Genomic DNA, 27382 nt, shown 5'->3' on the forward strand with positions numbered 1-27382 from the left:
AGACAAAGATCAGAAAATAAAGGAGTTTTTCTCACCTGAAATGGGTTCAAACTGTATGTGCACGTCATCTTCAGAAGCTGGTGTTTGGCTCTGGAAAGCACAAAGCACTTGTTTGTTTGATACGGTGGTTAGGTGGCGTGGTGTGAAAATAGGCAGGCTGCCAGAAACTAGGGAAAGTCTCACAGTGGGATGATTAATAACTGTAGTGAGAGTAGCATGACAGCCACAACACCACAGCCTAAATGTGGAACACATGTTAGTCATTAAAATGATCTTTAAACTGTAACCCGGGTGAAATGTCCATGCAGATTATCAGTCATCCAGGTCATAGAATATCTGGAGACCCTGGGCACACCCATTCCTGTTGTCTCTAGTGGCATTTGTGTAGCGCTGCTCTACCAAACTTAAGAAAACTTTGGATTTTAACATGACTCTAGATTTAAGATTAAGACTGAAACCCCACAGTAAAAGTAGACGGATTGTCTCATATATTGGCTCAGAGTGAAAGGTCAAACGTGGCATCCTATTTGAATATGAGCTCACTGTACTGCACCAATCAGTCCATCTCCAATTAAGTGATGCTCCTTTAACAAATGACCTTTTTCTCCATGTGAGAAAGTTCTCTCACATGGAGAAAAAGAGGTTCAGTGCAAAGTTCAAATGTAATATCTACCAACTGAATGTAACTCTGGAAGCTTAGAGTACCAAAAGAAGTCAAGCTGAATATTTACTCAAAGGTCTACCATAGTGAAAGTAGAATAGCTGCTCTCAATAGAAGAACAGGTGGTAAGAAAACTACTTATTACAGCAAAAAAAAAATCCCTTATAATAAACTTCCAGACCTTTTCATGTGGTCATTTTGCATTTTAACACAGTAATGTGGTGTTTTTGAATTTGAAATTTGAAACGCAACCAACAGGCAGGATGTTGTTTGTGGTCTCATTTTAAAGTGACTGTTGTTTAAGCATCTGTAGCCTATTGTGATTGCATGTAGCCTACAACACAGACATTTGATCACACACGGTATGAATGAAAAAAGCCACACTGAGGGGGATGTTTCCATACTATGTACCAAGAAAAAAAAAAAAAAGCCAGACAAAATGTCTGATAACGATGGTCTGGGGGGAAAAAAAACATTTGTGTCTGGTATTTAGAATCCACTCATGATTACTAAATGACTTAACAGGGTTTAAGAGTAAATTCAAATTATATATATTTTTGTGTACAATCAGATGAAGTGTTCTTAAGGTATTTATCAAATGATCAAATTTTGAGATCAACTTGTTAAATGTTTTTACTTGAAAAACATGTCCACTGGTTTAGCCTCATTGAGAGTATTTCACATGTACAATTTACAAATAAAGCCTTTAAATTAAAAGCATTTTTCATTCATTTTGCACATAGTAATAGTTTTTACATGTTCACAAGACAAACCAGCAGTGTGCACATCAGCTCCTCTACACTCCACTCCCAGCGCGTTACTCACCTGAGCGCCCCAGCAAACGTAAAGCGTTACCGCGAGGCACGCAGTCACCAGCACGTTCTGCACCACGACCAGCGCCAGCATCCTCGTGCGCCTGCCCCGGCGGAGCACGCGGCCTCCGTCAGCATCCGTCCCTCTCCGGTCCATCAGTGCTCTGAGCGTCCTACAGGAGTTCAGCTCACTTTTAAAAAGCGAGCGGGTATAGTGAAAGGAGGGGAGTGACTGGAAAGAAACCGCTCGTGATCTACTCTTTATTTTTTGCCCATTGCGCTTGTGTGTGTGTGTGTGTGTGTGTGTGTGTGTGTGTGTGTGTGTGTGTGTGTGTGTGTGTGTGTGTGTGTGTGTGGGTGGGGGGGTTGCAGCGCGCGCGCACACACACACACACACACACACACACACACACACACACACACACACGCGCGCGCAGACAGTGAAAGAGAGGCAGGAATGAAACCAGCGCACCGGCAGCTGATTGGCTGACGCTGTGCTCCGCTGCACGGCGCCCCGCAGTGATGCTGCCTGGCACACACACCTCCCACAATCACGGTCCTGTTCCCATAATATTCATCAGGGGGGTGTGGATCCGTCGATGAAGTTGAGCCACAACTTGTTTCTAGGAAACCCCCCCCCAAAAAATAGTGAATGTCTGAACAGAACTTTGTTAAACATATAACTTCCTTGTAGTCACTCTGGAATAGAACGAGCTGAAGTAATGCTTACTGTAGAAGTTTGAGTTTCTCAGTCATAAAAGCAGCCAACTGTTTTGCAGAGAAATGTACGCTACTTCTCACTTTACAATGAATTTTTATGTCATGTTGAGTTAAATTAAATTTTAACGTTTATTTATGACATGGGGCACCATCCTGTGTTAGGAATCAAAAAGTACAAAGAAATGAAAGCCATTGCACATATGTGCAGCGCCGGAGTATCCTGCTACAGATGAGCTTGGGCCCCATAATACCACAGCCTTCCCCTTTGTTGCCCAAGTTATACATTTTTCTTTATAACTTAAATTTATCTCAAGGTATATTTTAACATTTTGGGAAATATCCTTTTCTTGCTTCTCAGTAACAAAGCAAATTATTAAAAATTAACACATGGCTGTACATTGACCCTTGGACTGTATTTATTTATATAGCGGTTATCTACCCTCAACAACTACTCAAAGCTCTTTAACATAGTACAGGAACCATTCACACACTGTGGGCGAGGCTTCCGTACAAGGTGCTACCTGCTCATCAGATAAACACTCACACACATTTACACTCTGAAGGTGCAGCATCCGGAACAACTCAGGGTTCAGTGTCTTGCTCAAGGACACTTCAACATGACACATCAAACCACCAACCTTCGGATTGGCAGGCGACCGCTCTACCACTGAGCCACAGCCGCCGTTGCATCCGTGTAGTTAGTTCCCCTTTTAAAAAACAAAGTATTGCTAAACGTCCTTAGAATGTGTCCGGCTGAGTGAAAGGAGTTTTGTTTCCTTTCCTACCAATCTGGTGATTCCCATCCGCCCTATCAGTGTGATAGCTGATTATAGGGTAGCAGCAGTTTTATTTGGAGCCAGTAGCCACTCTGTCTCACTTTAAATAGTGTGAGGTGGTACTATAGTGTCTCAAAATTCATCACATCAGACTTTATCTTTGTCTCCAACACATTCCTGTAATATAGGTTTTGTGACTTCTGGGGTGTCTGTCACATTTCGAGTGTGTTTACCATGTCTTTATGATGCTTAGTGGTACTTTGTCCATCCCAGATGGTCTCTATAACATATATTCATTATCCTAGAGGGAAATCTGGTGTCTGTGGTACGTAGTATAGAGTCAAAAGTACTCGTGGTATTTTCTTCACTTTGTTGCTGCGTTTGCTGCTTCCAAACACCCAGGGGAACGCAAATTAAAGTATCTAACAAAAGTAGCAAAACAATATTATTCAGTTATCAAAAGGAGGGTCAAAAGTCTAATGATGAAGGTTGTATGGCATGATGGCAGATAGGCCCACAGACCAAAACAAGTTAGTTCTGAGTGTTAACCCAATATAAAGATATCCGGAAACTCAGTGATCATGCCCTGACATATCCCAATATGATAACATAACTGTGGTTTTCATCAACGTTTCAATGTTTTGGTAGGTGGGTTATGTAAAACACCTGCTTAGTCGAAATGAAACAGGTGTCCTACATCATCTGGCTCGATGCACACACAAACAAAGAGCTTAGGGCTGGAGGTGACTGCAAGACTAGCAGGCAGCTGAAAGAACATCTGTCTGTGGGAAAGGGGGCTGCCACATGGTTTCACAGTTAAGTTTCCAATCTGTGGGTGAAGCAAAAACAACCAAGCTCACTTAAATCAGAGAATAAGAGTATACACCCCACTGTCGGGGTAAACAAAGATGAAGCAAATGTCAAATGATAAGGACACACTCCTGCGGTGGATGATGATCTGTAACAGAAGCAAAAGCTGAAATGGGGAAATCCATCAACAGAAGTACTGTAACAACACTTCACAGGCCTTAAATATTGATTCAAGGAATACTGAGTTATTAGATTCAGAGGGATGAGGATGTTTTTTTTGGGGGGGGCTGGGTGTTTCGATTTCAGCTTGTAGACAGAGGGAAAAAAAGGAAAGGGGTTTGTGGAAAGAAAATGTTTTCTGACTAATACTCATCAGCCCACACACATCCTTTTTACAAACCAAACCGGGTGCAGACATAACGTGAAAGAAAAATGCAAATGCTCAGCGGAGGTAAAAAAAAAAAAGTGTTTTGGTTCTCCCATTTGCTTCAGGTGAACAGTTGAAAATCAGAATACCTTTCAGACATGTTGTTTACTTACGGTCATCTGCTCTTAAAGTGTGTCGGCCACATCCAGCCGTCTTCTGTTCAGAACAGAAGACGGCTGGATGTTGCAGAGTCACAGGTGTGCAAACCACAACAGACAAACCCCGCACGACTTCAATCATCAAGTCTGTGTCGCGATACAAAAGAACATGGATTTTTATTTTGTATCGATGTGCAAAGTGCATTAGCATTGGGTCTTCAGCGCTTCTATTTTTTTAAATCTCCAGATGATATAATAATGATACCAACCTCTAATCAAAGTAGGGGACATAAATCAATCATCATTTCATGAAAACAATCTTGGTAAAAATCACACAGTTTGTAATCAGATCTTTTAGTAATATTTGACTAAAATTTCAACTAAATTCACAAAAAGTGATTCAATTTGGAAAAATTAAAAAAAGACTTTACAGAAAGTTAGATAATGGCAGATGAAAGCTAAAACTGATTATTATAAATTAAATGTCAACTATAACCAGTGGGTTCCAGATATGACCTGTAACGCATCTCAGAACATATCTAAAATAAAAAAAAACACCCAAACAACTTAAAGTGAAAGTCCCTTCCAACATGAACACGGCACCGCATCAAAGCAAATGATTTTTTGTAGCATGACGACACATATTTCAAAACAGACTTTGTGCCTTTCAGTGGTGAATACATGGAAGAAGACGAGAGAGAACCCCAATTAAATACATCATAGTTTAATGATGAAGATGAACCCACACCCCCACCCTCTGCTTCCCCTCACTTCAAGCCTGTCATATCAGTAGCTTTTCTTATTTATGGCACAATATGGCACTATTCCATTCTCTCTCACACACACACACGCGCACGCGAGCGCACACACACACACACACACGATATAATATTATAATCCACAAATGTATATTCTTTCGTCTTATAATTCTGTCACTACTTAGTTAAATATGTACACAATGATGAATGAAGGGCTGAGTTCATTCTCCTTTCTTTCCAATAAAAGTTCAATTTCATTTCAAGAAAAAAAAATGTAGTTTCAAAATGGATTATTGTTAATCCACTTATTACTAATTACTTTTCTATTCCTTTGACTGTAAGCTTCAAACAGCCTGCGACGTGGCTGTACAGTGTTTTCCATCGAGACGTTGGTGGCTCATGTTCCCCTTCCCTCCGGCTCCTCTGAGGGTCTACATCCTCCTGCTCAGTCGAGAAGGGAACAGCTGGACTGGGGGGGGAGCGTTTGGCACAAGGCAGGAGTAGTATGGGAGGGCTTCTTACAGCTGATACTGTCCTATAGTGTACAACAGTCCTGAGAAAAAGTTGATATAGTAGAAGGTGACATCACTTTGGATCCAGTGATTCTTTAAGACAACCACTTCAGTCTTATCAGAGTGACAAACAAAAAATGGACCCGTGTGGAAGAAATACAGTCGCCGTTCCACCCTGGCGATCCATTTCCTCACTCTGCATCTCTGTAACATCAGGGCCTTCTCCTCTTCTCCAGATGTGTGGGGTAAAGTCCCGGCTGTTCCTGTTGCACCGTTTCCTCCTGTCCCTTACTGCTAGGGGTGTGGGAGGTTTATTCGGTCCTCTATTAGAGCGTTATCGGGGCCCTGTGCCTCCATGCACTGCTTGACAGTTGCTATGATTCCAGACAGACGCCGGTCCAGGGCTGCGAGTTGTGGCTCAGCCAGGACCGGGTGGATGGGGTCGAATGCCAGGGCCTGCCGCATCGCTGAACTCAGAGCTCCACCCCTCAGTAGGTTCAGCCTGTTCCATGTGGACACACGAACCCTGACGGAGAAAGGGAAAACAGAGGTCACTGTATAAAAAAGAAAAGACAAAAAAAGAAAGTGAAAATCAAGAATTGAGATTTGACAATTTCCTGAGTACTCACATGCAGCACTGATAGAGTGGTGCGAGGATACTTCGCTCATCCAGAGCAGCGTTCCCAAAGCTGCACACAATAAAAACAAGATTAAAACACAACTGCAGCGGCCTGGGTTCGAATCCCACCTTTGCAGCGTGTCATCCCCCCATCTCTCTCCCCCTTTCATGTCTATCCACTGTCAGTCTAATAAAAGGGAGAAGCCTCAAAAAATGAAAAAAAAAGACTACAAATAAAAACTACAAGTCAACTGAAGCCAGAGGCCTGCCTGGGCTGTAGTTAGGAGAAGCCATCGAAATCCATTAGTCACACTCGACTGCATATTGAACTCCGGAACACACTTTCAAATGCGTCTATGACGCGCTCCACTCAGCAAAGCCAACCAGAAGAGAGAGAGAGGCTTTCTGTTGCCCAAATCCACACAGAATTGTGTTTGTTAAACAGCAGTTTGCCTGGGAGCTCCTCTGTTTGGCATAAACTAACACAAATCAGCTGTTACTTTGGGTCAGATGTGATTTGTTGATTTACTTGTAGACGCATTAAAGCGGAAGACAACAGCCCGTCAGGCATGGCTTCGATTAAGTCGGTGAGAGACTGGCGATGTAGGTTTTGGTCAGTTTCCGGTTTATTGTCCAGCCCTGATGCTCTTTTAATGGGAAACTGAAGGTCTGCTCAGTTAGGAAATGACTGAAACACAGCCAGTATGCACAGTAAGAGGTTCTTTAAATAACCATGCCATGTCATCTATGATTAATTCTTGAATAACGAACATTTTCCACTGCTGGTTCAGATCATCGCAAACAAAATAACTTCAAAGAGGGATTGATGGCTCGATATCCTCACTTCATGGAAGTGGCTGCTCTCCGTGAGTCAGATATAAAGTTGAATTCATCAATCAAGTGAATGCTCCTGAAAGTCAACTGATTTATTGTAAATGCTGTAGGCAAATCTGTCTCATTTCTACACCGACAATAGCGGTTGGTTGGAAAGGCCGTAATTCATACAGTACTTCTGTACTGTACCACTGTGGCTTCCGTAACCACCACGTAGATTTAACGCGGAAGGATAAATCACGCGTAACTCTATGTCTCCATAGATGACAGGAGACGTAACAGCTGTATGATGAAACAGTGCTGACTCAAGTACTGAGCGCTCCCATCCCGCTAAGGTCAGGGGAGGAAGATTAATTAACACAGAACACTCACTCACTCACACACTCAGAATCTGCAGGAGTGACGGACACATAGGAACCCTGGATAAGATGTTCTTTGACACAGATGGCCACAGATGAATGTGCTGCATATTTGTTCATCTCTAACCTTGTATCCTCAGCAAGAGTAAATACACCTTAAGGAAGAAAGGAACTTCAGAGTTGAGATGGCACAACGCGGCAACACACTGTGGTTCAACTGTACTGCTTGATCCTAAATCTCCTCGATCGAGACTTCTCTAAATGCTTCTGTGGAAGTCATCAAAGTCTCCAAAACTTTCGTCACGTATCCAGAGTCGAGAGTTTGCTGCGCTCCTGAGAAAATACGTCTGTACTGAGCTGTAAAGGGGGGTGTGGGGGTGTGTGTGTGGGTGGGGAAATTGGCATCAGCTGTGTGCTTGGCCATCAGGTGGTATTTCAGACTGGACGAGCTGCGATGATAGCTCAGTTCACAACGACAAAACCCACACAGATGACTTTGGTCTTGTCAATGGAACATTTGGCAACTTTTAAAAAGCAAACTTTCCATCCAGAATCTTATTGGCGTCCGTTTTGGCGCCTTGCGCTCGCCATCTAATCAAAACGTAACGTTCCTACTCTTTGGCCGGCCCATAAGCTTAAACGGCGTGTGTGTGGCGTGCCTGTTGTTCTGTTTCCGGTTTAGCTAGATCCAGTGGGTGTTGTAGTTTTTCTAACGTTAGTAGTTGTTGCAAGTGCATGTGAAAAAAAAGAACTTTAAAAACTGACGCCGTTAAAACTGACAGCACTATTTTTTATGTAAGGAGACCCCAATTCATTTGATAATGAATTACACCTCCCCTTACATAGAAAAACTAGTTGAAAAAGACAATTTTAGGCTTTTGTCTTTTTACTAGTAGTTTTTGTTCACTTATTGATTTATTCATCAATGTGTTTATTCATCTTTTTTTTTTAAATGGACAGTTGATTGTTTGCTTGTTAAAATCCTCCACATTAACACACCTCTTTGCGTTGTCCAGCAGGATGAGCATGCTGGCGCCGCCGTCGTCCTGGAAACTCTCATAGTGATGCCGGTCGGCGTTCCCAATCAGATAATCAAATATGGCCGTGTCAATGACATCCAGCAGCCTCGGCCCTGCATCATAGGGAGGCATCTTCTTCACCGCCTCGCAGTAACTCTCATCGTACTCCCACCTGGATCACACACACACACACACACACACACACACACACACACACACACACACACATCTCTACTACACTGTAATCTGTGAACTGCCCCATCCCTCCCACAAAAAGGGAGAGGGAAAAAAAGGAACACAAACAATATAAACAAGGGGCGGCTGTGGCTCAGTGGTAGAGCGGTCATCTGTCAATCGGAAGGTTGGTGGTTCGATCCCCGCCCCTGCAGTCATTGTCGAGTGTCCTTGGGCAAGACACTGAACCCCGAGTTGCCCCCGTGCTGCGCATCGGAGTTGAATGTGTATGAATGTTTATCTGATGAGCAGGTGGCACCTTGTACGCAGCCCCGGCCACAGTGTATGAATGTGTGGAATGGTGAATGTATCCTGTAGATGTAAAAGCACTTTGAGCAGTTTGTTAAGACTGAAAAGCGCATATAAAATACAGCACATTTACATTTACATAAAAACTAACAAGATTTAAAGAGACTCTGTATGGCTCCAGGTAGCTTTAAATGTCTGCTTCGACCAGAGGAGATAAATCATGTATTATGAGTTCTCGTTGCTATCTCTCTTGGACCCTTTCACAGTTTCAAGTCTTTAGTGTTAGATATGTGAGTCGGTAAAGCGTTGTCTGTTGGCAGAGAGCAGACAACACTGGGAAAAACAAAAGATACAGGTTTGTTAAAGAATAACTGTCGTCTACCCAACTGTGAACACTTCTTAGCTTAGATTCTGGGATATCGTACCTATTGTGAACCAACGAGATTCCTGTAATTTAGCAAATATATATTATATTTGCCCTCCCAACCCTCGTCCCCGGAATGTAGTTATACAAACACGCACACATACGTTCAGAACACTTAGCGAGTATATGGGAGGAAAGAGCAGTGGTGCAGGTCCTTGTTCAGTAGTCCGCATACATATACACACGCGTACACACAATGATAGATAGTTGACACAACCAGATGCACACACACATATATTCTGTGTAATCATGCCAGTTGTGCACAATAAACAGCCGTATAACGGCCTAATATAAGAAACTTCTAGAGAAATCCTGCTCTGCCAGATCAACTTAGTTGTAAATAAATATTTGCTAGCCAGAATTACCTGTAAGCACCGTTTAAACACGACACCTACAGACAATGGAATGCCACTTGTTGTGTAATTACTGTTATGAAAGCAGTTTCGTTGGGAAAAGAATGTTGCACAGGAACCTGCTCTTTTGGCTCAGTGTAGCTCAACGTAAACACTCTGGAATGAAACATAATTAGGGCCTGTGTTGTTATTTGTAATTGCTCCTTTTACTTGAAAGAACTGCTCCGTTTAAACTCAATAAATACTTAATCTGCTGTTTGGTTTCAGCCACAAATGTCACATAAAGGAATTTTGAATTAAAATATACAGTTGACTTGCTGTGCAATAACACTCTTTAGGTTACAATAGAATTACCACTACCACAGGGGACGTTCAGACCAGAAAAAGTGATTCGGCGTTTCACAGCAGCGGCAGTATAACTTAACTGGCTCATGTGTATGACCTCCTGTTGTATTATTTAACCCCCTAACACTTTTTATTTCACAATATTTGTTTTCCATTGAATATTTTATAGATCAACAATTCCATCCGCATTGCAGGCAGCTTTATTTCATGGAGAATGAAAGAAAGAAAAGAGATGGAGGGACTTTGCTTTGTTGTTGCAGGATACAGTCAGCTGTTGCACAAACTCCTAACAAGTTAAGTGCTTGTGCTTCATTTTTTACCTTAGTGTTCTAAAAGTTGCTTGTGGCACTAAAGAAAAGGCAGTAATGTTTCCCATTCACTGTACGGGACTCTCACACTGCCTCAAAATGGAATGCCGGGTCTGATCGCTGGTTACACGATCAAAAGTGAAATCTGTCTCAACCTTTTACGGTTATGGTTTTTTATGGTTGCAATCATTCTCTTCATCGCTGTAAGTCCAGCAAATACAGCACATTTTTTGATTTTAGAGAGCTAGAGGGCTGGCAGATCATTCTGAATCAAAACCTTGACAGCAACAGGTACAGTATCATTAATCAGGGCAGATATTTTGTATTTTGGATGCAATGTTGTTCCAGAACTGACCAACGGCAGAGCAATCCCAGATCATGTGACGATATGTACCTTGAGCTTTTAGTGGGCAGAAAGTGCACCAAGGGCTGTTAATCATTTTCATGTGATGCATTTTCACAGGATTGAGATATGTCCTAAGAATGAAATTGTAGTGAATCTGCTGATGGTCTGCACCCCCCCCGTTGGCTGCCGCTCACACTATTCAGAGGTTATTGGGCCCGTCCAGTTTAACTCCACATAATGTTGTATTGATGTAGTTTATGGTCAAAACATTCCGTTCTTTCCGAGTTGGCTATTAAACAAACAGCTCCACCAAAAACGTCACCGCAATGGGTTCGTTCTAATTGGCCAATGTTAATGTATTATTTAGTGTTTTTGTCACATTAAAAGACAATGCTATAAACAGCCAAAATTGTGTTTTGTAACAGCAGAAGGATCAGATATTTAAGCAAAACACAAGTTTTATTTTCAAAATGTATCAGTGTCTAAGTACAGTCCCTGACAAAAGTCCTGTTGCTTGTGTACAAATTGACCTGAAGTGCCGCTGAAATATATTTCTAATCAAGATTTATTTACAAGAAATGGCTCATTTTAATCCCAACAGCTTTTGTAATAATGTTTCAGTGCAAAAAGAAACTGTCAAAAAGTATACTAATATTCATAGCTTGGTAAAGTCCATTGAGTCAATTTTTGCAAAGACATAAGTGTGGCGCATTTCATATGAGCTTACCTGTGACTAATAATGGATCAATTAGGTCTCAGGTGTGTATAAAAACAACCCAGTACACTAGACCTTACATAAACTGCAAACTAGACCTCTGCAAACATGCCTAAGATTCACCTGAGACTAAAGTTTTGATTACAAGAGGCTGAAGACCAGATCCACTGCTGATGTGGCAGACACCTTCAATGGCTCAGCGTCAAGTACAGAGGATAAAAAAAAACATTTGAAGACACTGGAGATGTTTTTGACAAGCCCAGTCAGGCAGACCCCGCAAGACACCGCTCGAGAGGACCGTTTGTGGCTCGAAAATCCAAGGCCAGCCCATTTTCCACTGCAGCAAAGCTCCACCAGACCTGGTCCCCTAAGTCCCTGTGTCAACAGAACGGTTTGTCGGATTCTGTCTCGAAATGGCCTCCATGGTGAATCAGTGCCCAGAAGCAGCACTAAACAAAAGACAATTGAAAACTGTGTGGCATTTGCCAAGGCCCACAGCCTGCTAAAAGGGACGCTGGAGAAGTGGAAGAAAGTGGATTTTTCAGATGAATCTTCTGTTGAATTACACCACAGTTGCCGCAAATATTGCAAGAGACTATGGAGCCCGCATGGATCCAAGATTTACCTAGAAAACAGTGAAGTTTGGTGGCGGAAAAATCATGGTCTGGGGTTACATCAGTATGGGGTGTGCGAGAGATTGCAGGGTGGAAGGCAACATCATAGTCTCAAATACCAAGAAATCTTAGTACTTCTTATATTCCCAATCATAAAAGAGGCCAAATTCTCCAGCAGGATGGTGCTCCATCGCATACTTCCATCTCCACTTCAAAGTTCCTCAAGGCGGAGAAGATCAAGATGCTCCAGGATTGGCCGGCCCAGCACCAGACATGAACATCATTGAGGCTATGTGGGGTGGATGAAAGAGGAAGCATGGAAGACCAAACCAAAGATATTGATGAACTCGGGAGCATGCAAGACTGCTTTCCTAGCTATTCCTGATGACTTCATCAATACATTGTATGAATCCTTGCCAAACCATGGATGCAGTCCTTCAAGTCATGGAAGTCATACAAGATATTAATTTGAATCTCACAGCACCATTATTTAATTTGCTGACATATTTAGTATTGTAGTAAATTTGTTCAATTTATGTATAGCGAACAAAACTTTTGTCTTGCCAAAATTTGACCTTTCTGTTTGTTTAAATAATTAATCTTTTTTTAGTGACACTAATTTATTTCAGTGCACTGAACATCATTTGGGAGGGTTTTAGCTTTTCATATGAGCTATTTCTGACACCAATTGATTAATTAAAAATCAGATTAATAGCAGGTGTTTCTACAAAATAGATAAGCGACAAGACTTTTGTCAGGGACTGTAGACTTGGCTTGCTATCTTACCTGCCTGAGTCAATGTAACTGGGAGGATTTGAGCCAAATGTCATGGGTCATTCTGGGTCAATCAGACTAAATCCAGGAAAACAACTGTACCCTCTTAGTTTTTGCTCAAAGTTTATGCTAACCTTAATGTCAGTCTTTTCACACTTTTTTCCAAATCTAGGGCATGCTGTACAAACTTGTAATGGTTCATATTAACATGTTTGTCTTCCACCCTACAAAGTTTGGGCTGCCTGTCTCTCGCTCTCTAACCTGAATAATACCTTCCATTATCCCTTGTGTTGTCCGTTTTAAAGTGTTTATATCAGAAATATGGATTTCTTTCAACCAAATTTCCCAAAAACAACACGGATGATTCCATACAACATTCTTCAGGTAAAATCAATGATTACTTTCATTGAATCTTTTGGGTGTTTTATTTAATCTCATAGAATTTGAATTTTTTATTTTTTTGGTTTCAAAACAGAATCCGGACTAAACGTTGACATATACCCATCTGTGATCCACTCAACATCCTCTCATCTTAACTGTTAGTCCAAATAATTCAAAATTTCTGCCTTGTTAACTAAAAACTTATGTATAATTTGATACAAATGAGGTTTGTTGACCATGAATTCCAAGAACAAGTGTAAAACATATTATTAAACCAGCTCAGGTTTTCAAAAAAAGCCCCAAAATGAGACAAATAAATCAGAAAAAAAGACAAAATCATCATAAAAGCACAAAAACAAATTCAATTTTGACCTGGAAGGGCAAGTTCATGGTTAACGGGAAGACAACACTAGGGTTATATTAATGTCCAGATATTGCTTCCCAGATAATGTGATTTTCAGGCTGTAAAACTGAAGTAATTTTAAGGGCTGAAAATATGAAGACACGGGATTTGAACAGAAATATTTTACTTTTACCATTACGTATAAAGACTTTCTTGTTAAATTCATTTTGTAGACCTGTTGCAGGTGTAAAGTGCCCTATAGTTCCTCAAAAATCACAGTTCAATCAATGACAACTGAAAATATGTCTCATTGTGTGAATAGAAATGAATAAATGTATTTTTTTATGTTGCAGCAAAGTGTCAGTTCCGTTTTAAATATTTATGCAGATTATGTGTATCATTTGCATATGATACATAGTGCATGACATGTGTATGAAGTCATTTGCGCATAAGCCCTAAAAACCTCACAGAAAATACCCTGAGTAGTATTTAAAATTTCCCAAGTACGTGTTTTAAACTACAACAGCTTTTACATTGCATTGAGAGAAGTATCCACTCTCAGGTCTGTCTCTTTTTAACTGCGGACCTTTACCACCATCAATAATGAAACGCTGTTGGCGCTCAGCATCAGCACACCATTTTTATGTCCTTCTAAAATCAATAACAATTGATTCAATCAATTGTTGTTATTCAATCAATAACAATAACGCTGAAGCCTGAGGATCTTCCTTGACTTAACCTAGTTCGTGGACACCCACCTGGCCAGTTTCCCCTCTCTGTATGTGCGTCCCCAGGGGTGTCTGTGTTTCTGCAAAGGCCAGACGTCCGGCAGCCAAAGGGTTAACGACCCCTCCATGATCTCTCCCTCTGCACACGCTGGCTCGCTTTCCCGACAGTAATAACACTTTCCATAAAAACATGTATTATTACCTGAGAGAGAGAAAGAGAGAGAGAAATAAACGGTTCACATGGAGAAAAAAAATCCAATTGACCATGACATCGCAACGATCAAATATGAAAGAGATGGAAACATGGAACTGTACGCAGGTACAGGAGGAAGCCGTCTGCTGAGATCTTTGAGAGAAAGAGAAACAAAGTCAAGAAATAGAATGAATTCTGATGGTATTAAAACAGTATTTTATCATTGGTTAAAATACATCTTATTTTCTTCTTTTAATACTAACTTAAACTTCATACCAACAACGATATGAAATATCTTCAACTGCAACTAATTGAATTCATCATTGATAAATCTGGCGATCATTTTTGCGATTACAATATGCTGAATGATTATTATGGATTTTGTTGCCCAACAACCCCAAAAATGAAGTGCCTAACAGAGCTTTAAATGAATTCATTTTAAGGATTCTGTTATTTGACAGTATTGTTAAAAAGAAAATCAGATACAAACATTGAAAACCGAATCCCTACTGAATGAACAAAACTCTGAAAAGTCAAATATTCGGGTCCAGCCCTACTGTAATTAGTTTGCAGTACATGTTCATTCATGTATCTTTGCTCTATGATAAAATGCAAGAAGAGTATTAGAATCTCTTTATATTGGCAGAGGCCTGAAAAAGATCATCTATGGTTTTAATACTATTGTCTTTTTTTATTATACTGTAATAAGTGTATAATGCCACACCCTTACCAAACAGGACTAGGCAGAGTATGTCCTGGTCTAGTGTACTGACAGAGAAAGTCAGATAAAAATGAAGACTGGAACAGTGAGTGAGAGTGAGAGTAAGAGTGATGGACAAAAAAAAGTGAAAACTGAGATCAGAATCAGAAAGAAAGTGCTCAGATGAGTCAAAAGAAAGGCAACTGATTCATACAGTAAGACACTCTCACTCTGGGATGTCACACCTTACTAAAAAGTTATAGAAGTGTGAGAGAAGACCAAAGAGTGGACTGATACTCACCCTGCATTAGGAAGGTACTAAGCAGCTGGTCCGTGGCCACAGGTTTAATCTCTGTTCGCACGTTGACGTATCTCCCGACCACTAGAGGTGCTCTCCTGAACCCAAGGATCCTGCAGAGAGGACAGAGCAACACGACACCATGCCAGAACATTATTACACAGGAGCTCTACTCCAATAACAGATCAGGGAGGATGGATTCCAGACACTCCAGTAATGATGTTTACACACCTGTCCAGGTGAAAAGCAGCCACCTCTGCATTGTGTCTGTCATAGCCTGCGTACGGCTCGCCTTCGACCACGTAGTCTCTGCTATATCTACGGAAGGGTAGACAGGACACAATTAAGAAAGCCGAGTTACTCTTAAGTACAATATATTAGGGGTGTAACGATACGTCAATCTGGATTGATCAATTTAACGATGCAATATTATCGGAACATTATTCGTAAATGTTAGGGGTGTGACGAGACAAGGTGCGAGATTGGGTTATGACTATTTTTTTATTTAATTGTGTACTGATATTGCGAAAACTTTTAAGCACAACGGAATATATCTTAACGTTTCATTCTCGTGAGATCGTTGTGGGACGAGATCTTTTCACACCTCTAGAAAATATGAATACATATGGCCATCTTTAAGGTGCACCTTTTAAATTCCCACTTTATTTTCATTCTTTTTATTCAAAAGAGTAGTTTGTTTTAAATTGAAAAGTCTGGTAGAGCTTAGTAATGAAATTGACAAATCATATTTTAATTGATTTTTGTAAATTCCAGACTAACTTGTTTTACTAGGAGTGTTGTAAAATGTAGGGGTACAGGCAGAACACCTAGGGGCGTACAACTTAAATCGACCTGCAACGCAATTTTTCGCATTTCCCCAAGTTAACTGTTTTACTGATAAATATAAAATCCTTGGTTAAAATACAGAAACTACAATGTGCTGTTTTATGTCACATTTTAATCAAATGGTGCTAAACAAATGCAGTAAACAAAGTATTATTATTTTTGTTGTTTACACTGAAATAATCCTATCTCAGGTGTTTAAACTTCCATGGAACGGGGAGTATCTAGGCTAAGCGTCTAACACCCACTGTGGGAAATATTGACTACTGAGGGAGTCAGAGAGAGAGGAGCACCCAACACAAGCACTATTTGTTATTTGGTAAATTGTTATATATTTAGCATTCTATATGTATTTCTTTTCCATAGAAGTAGTCTCTGCTCTCTGCTGTCACATTTCTCCCTCTCTCTCACCCAAGTGAGGGAGCAGCCTGTGGCAAATTTCGAAGCTGACGTGTAAAAATGCAAATAAATCAGTGAAAGCACTGCCGAGGTCTAACAACACAACTCCAACCGGTAGTGCACGCAAGGCGGGTTGAGACATAAACAAAGTGAGTGAAAGAAAGGAGGGATTACAGGCGTTGCTTTTTCATTTATTAACATGTCAGGGGCTACTGTTTAAATAGTGTATTCTGCTTGCGAAATTCCTGCACTGGCGGCTAGCGACTGCAACATTCGCAGTTCATGGAGTTTGTCTCCTTACAGTACCTCAACTAGCTGAATTCTCGCAGCCAGTCCTCCCAATAATGGTGGGTTTGGTGGCCACGCAAACCTCTGACTCTGAATCATCATTCTACTGTGACACTTTAGACTCTGGCACTAGCACACTAGCCGCAGGTCGGAAGAACAAGTCAATAGTTTGTTTGCTCATTGTGATATCGGTCTTCGTCTCCTTCCTAGAGACGTTTACGCCCGCTCCATTAGCTCTAGGACCCTCCCCCTCCACACATTAGCCACTTACAGTGTCCATTCCCTATCCTTCTCACACTTAATGGCCTGCCACAGATTCCGGATTCATTGATGCGCCTCTTACACATTTAATGTGTAAAAAGTAAAAATTAAAAGGGCAAATTTACTGTTTGCACATATGAACTCTCAACACTCAAATTTTAGTCGCAAAATGCGACCGTTTGGTCGCAATCTAGGAAATGTATATAAATGTAACTGATTGTGTTAAAGGGCCTCATGGTTTTGTTGCTTATCGGTCGCAGGCCCCTGAATTGAATCAAATTGGAATCTTATTGTGGCAGACTATCATATGTCACATAATATTGTATTGTGAAATAACGTGTGATTTACACCCCTACAAAATATAAGTGTGTACTTCCATTATTCACAAATCTGACCTCTTTGGCTTAAAGACCACTTTCTGTCCCCCGTCCAGCACCAGCAAGGCTTTGAGCTGCGTGCCCTTATAGCCCACATCTGCCCGTTCTATCCTGGCAGCGCTGAGGGATGATAGCACAGCAGCCAGCTCTGGGGTCTCCTCAGGGTACACCTCTCTCGGGCCCACCCACTGGCTTGCTATCTCCCACGGAGATTGGAGGGTGTGGGTAAGGCGAGCTCCCCGGGACAGAGTAAGGCCAGCTTCCATCTGTTAGAGATGGGTGATAATAGAACTGTAATGATATATGATAATATGTACATGTCTGCCAAATGCTCACTAACACACTAACATTTCACTATTATTCAGAATATGACATTATTCCGAATTTGAATCAGCATATTCCGTTTGGATATTCCAAATAAGGCCTTTTACAGAATTTAGCATTTTCCAATTAAGACGAGGGATATGCCGGTATGTTTCGGGTTTCAGAAGGCCTTCTTTGGACATGTATGCAGCACATTCGGAATATGTGTCTCAATCACGTATTTTTACTGCAGTTTGTGGCCAGTTTACAGTCAGTTTACAGCCTGTTAACAACTTACGGCCAGCTCTGTGCGTTTCTATGGTTGTTATGTATAATATTGTCTTTTTTAGAATGAGGGCAAAAAACTGGAAATGTAAACGTAAACGTAGTCACTGTTGAATATAACTGCACACAAGTCTTAGCCAATTAAGAGTCATGTGCATCCTACATTACTTTCTCACAAATGACAGCACTGATGAACACATTTGTTTTGGTTTTTTAAACAAGACTGAAAATGGAAATAGTTGACTGGCACTCAGACCTTGCGAAATGCTCTGAGATCCCGCCGGCTGGCTGCAGAGCCCTCGCCTCCATCCAGCAGGAAGATCTTGGCCAGGCCCAACAGGAGGAGTACAGCAAACAGCACCACCATGCGCTGTTTGAGCTTCATCTCCGCACCGACCTGCCCCGACCCCCTCACCCGACGCTGTGTGTGTCCCCCGCAGCGAATCTCCCTCACCCCTGATGCATGGCTCCCGCAACTCCCTGTGGCCCGCCCACCCACCTGCCCCGTCAGACCAACTCTTTTTAAGGAAGGTAAAGCTGCTGATCCCTTATGCTGCAATCTGAGCAAACAGGTCACCTGGATGGAGATAAACAGAAATGAGAAGGCTGGGCGGGAAGAGGAACGGAGACAGACGAGAACTAGGAAAGGGAAAGGAGGGAGAGATGAAAAAAAATGTACTGTCAATAATATGTGGAGAGAAAACGAATTGATTTGCTGCCCCTTTTGCTTGTTATCCCTCTGGGCAGACAATGACCCAGTACTGCAGCACAACTGAAGCCTGTCCAGGATATGTAACTACATCAGGATGACCCAGTCTGCTGCTCTGTAAATGTGTTTGTACATTCAAAAGTATCCCACACCATAAAACTTGAACGACATCAAAGTGCTGCTATGGGCTGAGCTGTGCTTATTACAGCTGCTCAAATCCTCCCTGTGTCATGTAAAATCATCCCTCCTTCTCCAACACTGGATTTGGGGAACGGAAGAACCTTGTCTTGATCGACCCTGCCTGTTTCCAGTGAGCAGGTGATGGACAGGTAGTCCTGCTATGGTGCAAGGGGGGGGGGGTACAAGGTGCGGGACCCAGCACCCTCTGTGTCTTGACGGTCTTACCTTGCAAAAGAGAAATGGGCTGAACCCCATTGATGTTCCTCTGATTACAAAACCTTTTGTGTAATTCACCAACAGCTTAAACATAGTCACCAAAAATGTGGTGAACACGGGGGCTTAACGTTAAGGTTACATGACAGCTTTGCATGCTGGGAGCTTTTAATCACGGCAGTAACGTTAACACAACTGCCACGTTAGTTAACAGACTCCGTTGTCGTTAATAGAAGTTAGCGCCAACGAACCCTGCGTAACGTTATCAAAACTGTGATAAAACGACACCAAGCTAGCCATGAACTGGACAAAATATGATATATTACGGTCCAGCTAGTTTTGACACAGCTCAGCCAACACAAGTCTGGCCACGCAGGCAATTGCTTCATCAGACAATTGGTCTTTCATGATGTTGCTTCTTTTTTTTTAACACTAGCGAGGAAACGGCTGGTTTCACGGTGACTGCATAACGACACCTAAAACCTCTCAATGATGGCTCCACTTAGATGCTTTCTAAGATGGTTATTCCGACGTTGTTTGCCTTATCAGGTCACCATATCTGCAACGATATGGTCACATCCATCACGGCACTGCTAGCTGCTTAGCAACACCTTGCTATTCCAGCTAGCTAACGTTACCGTTACAGTAGCTACGTCTGTTGTTTTTACTGGCTGCAGACCAAGCAGACTTACCGTTCGGCCATATGCCGTTCACCGTAGTCAAAGTAGCTTCCAAGTGTCTGTAAAGTCCTGCGATATTAAGGTTAGATATAATAAATTGTCCTGCCGCTTAAACTGACGATGGTTTTTCGTTTTCTCAGTCCCCCCCCGGTAGCTCCCTCTCCTCCGCCCTTTTCCTTCGATTCCTTCTCTGGCCTGCCGTGTCCACTTCCGAAACACTTCCTCCTCCTGTAGGAGCTCCAGGCAGCCACCAGGTGGCGGTGGTGCACTATTTACATCCATACCATAGACTGCAACAACATCAGTGATAATGATAGTGGTAGATGGAAAAATTACGTTGTACTTGTCAACCCTTAAAACGAAGCCATAGTTCAGACAAAGTCAAATACTTATTATTAAACTGATATTCATTTGCAATATTGCTATTTAGCTATTTTTAGAGTCCTGTGCATCGTTCTGGAATTCCAAAAAGAAGCCCAAATGAGAAAGTAGCTGGTCTTTTTCTGCTTTCTCGTCCTGTTAAAATCTCACTACCCTAAAGACCCTTAGGGGCTTTGTACATATTTAAAAAAAAAAAGTTAATTGTATTTACAACAAAGTGCTGACTATACCTAGTTTAGATGGCGAAATTTTGAGATGAGTAATGTTTTCCCTTTACTGACTGACTGAACGCTCACTTCCAATGAGCCCCAGCTGCTCATTTTATTGTAATAAAAAAAAGCAGCAAGGACAGATGTAAATGTAACTGCGACCTAATAAAGTAATGCTTCATCAAGAATAAGTACTGATAAGCAAACACAATTACTAAAGTTAATGCAATTTGTTCTTTGGTATTTTGTTAGCCAATTTAAGAATCAAAATATTTGAGTATATGGATATAAAAGGAGCAAAACTAATAAAGAAATGAGGCAGACTCTGCAGGAGAAATCCCTTCAGGCAACTTCCATCAACAGTCAGTCGCTCTCAGTCATCCCTACTGCTCTGCTACAACTCAAACAGCAGCTTGTAAAAGGCTGGAACTGATTGTGTGTATTCAAAATAGTATTGAACCATTTAATATAATACAACCGTAACACAATACACACTCACTAGCACACAGCCTTCCGCTCACTCTATCCCCCCCATCCCTGATAAACAGTCACACCGTCTCCAACAGAATAAGGAGCATGAAACCGATGTGTGGAGTAAAAAAAAAGGGCAGAGTGTTTATTGGTTCTCAGTCTTCACACCAGGAAGCGCATCACTCAGCAGTGAGGTCACAGCGCTCGCCAGAGTTATGACACAGGGCAGAGAGAGACAGACACACACAGAGCCAGGTAAAGGGTGGAGGTCAAAGGTCACCTACACATCACCCTCGTCACCTTTAGCGGCATGAACAAAGGTTATTGTTGTTGATGTCATTGGTAAACAGTGAACGATGCCTGTCCAGATTCACATTGATTCCACTTCTCCACCAAATCCGAGGACAAACACATTGTATAACCACACTGAAAATGCTTCCTCCGGTCAAAACCTTCATCTCAAGTGTTAAAATAATGAATTCAGAAGGCAGATTCACTCAAAACAGTTCATACAGGGCAAATTGTGCATTTGTACATAGTATGGTCAATAAAAAGGAAACAACTCATCACAGAAAGGGGGAATATTCAAGCATCAAGTTTCGTTGTAATAGCCAAAAATGATCTTAAATGAGGAGCGCCTGACATTTAAATTTTCCACTCTTGTCCCAAAATAGATGATTGTGTGGTTATGATGCTAGTAGTGATTGGCCTTGAAATCCTAAGAAATGAGTCGGCTAAAACCACAAAACATCCCAAAATGAAACGTGTTTCCAATATTTTGACAGTTCTGTACACTGTACAACAAGGATAATAAAACAAAGACAATTGTGTAAACTCAGGTTGCAGTGAGTGAAAAGCTCACAAAAAGCGCTCAACATGATCTGGGTAATTCATGAGGAAAGGATTGTTAAACCCAAACTGATTCAAATAAACCTTCCAAGATGCCCCCCCCCCAAAAAAAAAGGGTCTGGTTAGGTATAAAAGTTGTAACTCAGGAAACAACATCAGTTACATCTCTCGTCACATCGGATAAAGTAAATAGAAAAAAGGGAAATGTGACGTAATGTTGACTGTCTGCGTTGGGTTTGTTTACATCCCAGCTCCTTCAGTTTACAGTCCTTTTTTTTTTTAAGACCGCATCAATTCTTGTTAAACTTCTCCAATGTGTCAACATATTGCAAATGACAGCCGGTTAAGCTCCACCATCTGTAGATATACAGAGGTAAACAGTCTAACTCCTTCAACCCAAAATTCTGACTCACCCATTTCAATCACAGACACTTTGTCCCCAGCCAACCAATCGGATTCAAACACCAGCGATAATCAGTCTCCATAGGGCTTCAGCTCTGGGATCCCTTCAAACAGTCTCTGCTCCATTGTGCAGCAAAAAGTACTTCACAGGCCACAATGGACACAGATGAGAACCACTTTTCACTTCTTATCTGCTGATGAATCCTTTTCTTCACACTTTCAGTATAACACAAGCCAGCGTGAAGTTGTGGCATGAGCTGGCAGTCAGTCACGTGCAAGATTAGGTAGCTGGTCACCCCACGAGGGATTAAATTACAATGTTTTAGAAAAATAGACAAGTATGCACAGGCACACAAATGCATACACATATTATATATGTCTGTCTTTGGATTCCTCATTCATTCTTCCACAGGTTCATCCACTACTAGCCCTCCTGTCAAATTATATACAAAGGACTGAACATCTCTTTATGGGAACTAAATTGTCAGTTTGGTGTGGTTCTTTCTGACCTAAAAAGTTGCATTGTTGACTTGTATATTGTGTTGAGGACAGTTTAAAAACATCATTGTGCCACTATTGACTGGATACTAGCCAGGAGAAGACCGAGTGAAGCACATTAGAGGGGATCCAGTGCTGCAAGTATGGATTTGTTCACCTCTCCATCCCATCACCCCTTAACAACAGCATGAAACTAACTCTGAGCTTGATATACCCCACTGATAGGCAGGACATTTCTTTCTACATACTGTAATACTAAGGTTTACACAGTACATGTGGAGCACTGAGTGGACTGTGATTTGGGCAAAAGATTGTGTAAACATACAATGTAAACAGCTGTTTAAAAAAAAAAAAAAAAATTGATGAATATTATTGGGCAAAAAGCCTCCTATCATTGTCATCTCCATCATCCTGTTAATGTTTGTTCGATTGGATGCAATAAGCTCCCAACAACAACAAACGGTAATAGTCTGTCTGCGACACCGTGAAACATCTGTGATGCACAGTGATAAACTGTAAATCCCAGGTTGTTACATGCCTATACCTCCATCTGATTCCACTGCAGCTCCTGCAACGTTTTGTCAACCTGAAGAAAAACAGTGATGTTACATCGCTTGGCACTAATTATAACCAAGGTGCTTAATCAGATGTAACACAGTTAGGGCCTAAAATAGAGCTGGGTCCTGGTTAATAGAATAAGGGGCAAATTTGGTTTGACAAAATTAAATTCACATGTACATAAAATATTCAAAATAACTGCTCCAAAAGGGGAGTAAAACACAAAAATGTAACAGACAAAACTACATTGATGTGCAATCATCTACTACATGGTAATACTGTGAACTGCACCATCCCTCCCAAAAAAGGTAAAAAAAAAGGAACACAAAACAATATAAACTAACAAGATTTAAAGTAGACTCTGTATGGCTCCAGGTAGCTTTGAATGTCTGCTTCAGACCAGAGGAGATAAAATCATGTATTATGAGTTCTCGTTGCTATCTCTCTTGGACCCTTTCACAGTTTCAAGTCTTTAGTGTTAAGTATATGTGAGTCTAGTAAAGCGAGTGTCTGTTGGCAGAGAGCAGACAACACTGGAGAAAAACAAAAGATACAGGTTTGTTAAAGAATTAACTGTCGTCCACCCAACTATGAACACGTCTTAGCTTAGATTCTGGGATGATCGTACCTATGTGGAACACAGACGAGATTCCTGTAATTTAAGCAAATATTATATTATATTTGCCCTCCCAACCCTCGTCACCCAATGTAGTTATACAAACACGCACACATACGTTCAGAACACTTAGCGAGTATAAGGGAAAAAAGGCGGGCAGAGTTCTGTAATAAAAACTAGACACATTCAGGTAGTGGGGAAATTGTTTCTGCTGGAATCGATTGCGAATCAGAGCCCTTACAACACGATCAAATAGGCCGGTGTGTGTGCGAGAGTGTGAGAGCGTGGCCCATGTAAATAAGCATGCGACTCCAAGCCAACACAAGAAAATGAAGAGACCAACAATTGCAAGTAGGAACCAAGTGAGTAAAGAAGTGTTTTCAAACCCTCCAGAAGTCCAACGGGTTAGTCCGATGTGAGTGTGCGTGTTGTGATTGTGTCCAGCCGATTAAAAGATGAAAATCTTGCGTTTCAGCATGGCGGGGACACAAATGAAAATAGTTAACCCCTTAAAAAAAACAAAGAAGGGGATTATTTTTGTCCATCAGAGGACAGTGTCTGTGAGAGAAGAGGAGAAGTCGAATGGCTCCACTGAAGTGCTGCACAGTAAAAACAAAAGACACTGAGAGCAAATGGGAGAAAAGAGCAGTGGTGCAGGTCCTTGTTCAGTAGTCAGCACACACACACACACACACACACACACACACACACACACACACACACACACACACACACACACACACACACACACACACACACACAGTACTGGTTAAGGCAGTGGCGGCAGGTGAGGCCGGGGTTAGAATCGGAGAATCGGCGGTCAGGTCTCATGGCAGTGAAAGCTCCCACTACTGCGTCATCAATACTCCTCCTCATCCTCCTCGTCTGTTTCCACATCCTTCTCTCCCTTTGCTCTGTTACACTCCTCAGCATCGGTCACTCGAATGACATCAGATTGGCTGGCACCTGGGAAAAAAGCAAGGTGTGTAAAAATAAAAGGCATATTCTACAATGTGCGTATGTCTGTGAGTGTTTATGGAGCTCCATACCTGTTGCCTATTGCTCTGGCAGGCAGCGCTCAGATGTTTGAACCAGAGCAAAGCGTTCATTCTGTTCCCCGTTTGGTACTTGTAGGTGTTACCTAGGCAACGGAGACAAACAATATGAGATGCCAAGTCTTTCGTTGCCACCTGCTTTACCAACACTCTGGAAAGATGGCTTAAACTTCACATGACTTTGGCCCGCAGAGTAAAATAAAAACAAATTCACAGTGGAAAAGTTCAGGAGTGTACAGACAGACAGACAGACAGACAGACAGACAGACGTGTGTGAATGTGATTCACCATTCAAACCAAACTCCACTAACAAAGTTCACATTTTTACAGCATCCATTTTCAGAGAGATGACTGCTTGCTTGCGTCAGTCATGTCTGTTTAGCTTTTCCTTTTCTGTGTGTGTGTGTGTGTGTGTGTGTGTGTGTGTGTGTATGTGTGTGTGTGTGTGTGTGTGTGTGTGACCTTGCTCGGAATCCGTCAGCAAGAAGACATCAGGATGCTCGGGATCGTCAGCCATCATGGCCATGAGACCCACTACACACACGCTCTTACTGGACGTCGACTTGAACTGTGCGGAGGACAAGTTGGAAACAGAGTAATGTAACAAAAAGAAATGTTAACACAGGCTTTGTGTACATGAGTGTGTAACGTCCAGATCTTGCCTGTGAGCCAGCATGTGCACTCCACAAGGTTCTAATTAGCCTGGGAGCAACACACAGGACTGCAGTGATGTCATTGGTCTCATTATTCAATGAGTGCTACCATCTGCCTGTCCCCCCCAATCCACATACACACACAAACACACAATCACTGCATCTCATGTCCACTCATTTACGGTTTTCTTCCAATTCTCATCATCCTTTCCTCCCTACGCTCTCCTCTGAGCTCCTGTACAGTTTCAGTAAATGTTCCTCTCAAACTGATACAGACACACACACACACACACACACACACACACACACACACACACACACACACACACACACACACACACCCGGCCAAATGCACTGAACACGCTCCACTTCTTTTTGAATTATGCTAAAATTACTTTAAAAATGTGTAATTTTTTTGCATTTTTGCTATGATTTCTCTTTCTCCTGAGCAAACTAAGTAAAAAAAAAAAAAAAACACACACACACACAAAGAAGAATCATTAAGTGTGTTGCCCCGAGATCATTCTGTAATCAAACTTTCTCTGGGAGTAAGTAATGGCTATCATATGTCGCCTCCTTGTATAACCAAGTGTGTATTGGGATAATTTACTCTCACTTCTATCAACAACTACGGTTCATGTGGAAGAGGTTATGTTATGTGCCATCAGTTATTCTCCCCGCTTGCATAAACAAACATAACAAAAACCTACAACTATTCTATCATGCACCGCAGAACTGCATGGCCTCATGTGCCCTCAGACTGTTACACAAAGGCTGGTGATGGACCAGTGTGAATGTTTGTGTGACTTACATGTTTTCTCTCAGTGGCCTTCAGGGACTTGGCGGTGTAGTAGTAGAGCTGGGTACCACAAAGAGCGACCCAGTATTTGGTCCATGACGCCACCTGGAGGCAGAAAAGTGAAATATTAAATTCTACCTCAGCCTGATTGAGCCAATGAAATGCTACGCATGCCATCAGATTGTTTAAAAGAGGAAACGCTCTGGGGATGTTTGTGATTTTATTATGGTTCTGCTTCTGTGCTGCATCACTTACTTACAAATCTTTGGCTGGGACAGATTAAGCAACAAGATTAGAAAAACAGAAATATTACAGGGTAAAATACAGTATGGTTTGGGGAACTAAAACTCTTTGCTTGTCCATGCTTGGACAGATAACTGGAGACTAATTGTGCAAAATGAGCAACTTGCTCCATAAACACTGAACTCTTTAAAGACTTATACAAGGATAATAAAGAGAGTTATGAGATGAAAGAAAAGCATGGGAAAATAAAAAGGGACTGAAGTAAACCGGCTAATTAATACTCTTGGTGAAGGAGATTTTGCCCGACTACATGGCCAGATTGGAAAAAATATTTTAGACCTCGATGTATCATCAAAGAAGCTCGTAAATCACCCGGACTACCTACCGACAGTTTTAAGTTATTTAAACTGCATTAAGAGCTCCAGATTTATGTCCAGTCAAAACAGAACAGGATAATCTTAGTTCAAATATAAAAATGGCTTAAAAGGCACAAGGCGAACAAAAGCAGCGGAAAAGAAATGCAAGCATAGTCAAAGAGGAAGAGAATTACAGTGAGTAAGAAGAAAAGATCTAAAACAGAGATGTTCTGCAAGTTAAGGAGTCTCTGTAGACTTATTTTATTGCCCATCTTCTCCTGTACAGTAGATAGGTATAGATGTATGAACAGCACATGGACATATGAACATGTATGCATGTGTAC

The 27382-nt window shown here is 41.6% G+C and overlaps 2 protein-coding genes and 1 long non-coding RNA gene across 5 annotated transcripts in view; 1 reads left to right on the forward strand and 2 right to left on the reverse strand.

The window, feature by feature from the left end:
* Nucleotides 1-5009: 5009 nt before the first annotated feature.
* Nucleotides 5010-20196, reverse strand: fam20b (FAM20B glycosaminoglycan xylosylkinase). 3 transcript variants are annotated; one of them, XM_032525092.1, is made up of 10 exons: nucleotides 19966-20143; nucleotides 19817-19827; nucleotides 18423-18740; nucleotides 17597-17844; nucleotides 15642-15728; nucleotides 15414-15523; nucleotides 14250-14421; nucleotides 8386-8577; nucleotides 6204-6263; nucleotides 5010-6100 (listed from the first exon to the last, which is right to left on the reverse strand). In XM_032525092.1, the coding sequence occupies exons 2-10, from the start codon at nucleotides 19823-19825 to the stop codon at nucleotides 5869-5871; spliced, it is 1428 nt and encodes a 475-aa protein (XP_032380983.1). In that variant the 5' UTR covers nucleotides 19826-19827; nucleotides 19966-20143; the 3' UTR covers nucleotides 5010-5868. The 3 variants fall into 3 exon arrangements, with proteins under 3 accessions (XP_032380983.1, XP_032380984.1, XP_032380985.1); XM_032525093.1 differs by lacking the exon at nucleotides 19817-19827 and having other exon boundaries at nucleotides 18423-18743; nucleotides 19961-20196; XM_032525094.1 differs by lacking the exon at nucleotides 19817-19827 and having other exon boundaries at nucleotides 18423-18805; nucleotides 19961-20189.
* LOC116695078 (uncharacterized) lies at nucleotides 12829-27118 on the forward strand. Its single transcript, XR_004333349.1, has 3 exons — nucleotides 12829-13011; nucleotides 15296-15299; nucleotides 27108-27118. It is a non-coding gene; the product is annotated as an uncharacterized LOC116695078 (long non-coding RNA).
* ralgps2 (Ral GEF with PH domain and SH3 binding motif 2) overlaps nucleotides 21127-27382 on the reverse strand; it is a gene marked incomplete in the record, with an annotated part of 59864 nt that continues 53608 nt past the window's right edge. The window contains 4 exon segments of the mRNA XM_032525090.1: nucleotides 21127-24898; nucleotides 24982-25073; nucleotides 25450-25555; nucleotides 26452-26544. Of these exon segments, the coding sequence (XP_032380981.1) occupies nucleotides 24869-24898; nucleotides 24982-25073; nucleotides 25450-25555; nucleotides 26452-26544 (321 nt within the window).

The sequence above is a fragment of the Etheostoma spectabile genome, chromosome 9 (genome assembly GCF_008692095.1).
Source record: "Etheostoma spectabile isolate EspeVRDwgs_2016 chromosome 9, UIUC_Espe_1.0, whole genome shotgun sequence".
NCBI lineage: Eukaryota > Metazoa > Chordata > Actinopteri > Perciformes > Percidae > Etheostoma > Etheostoma spectabile.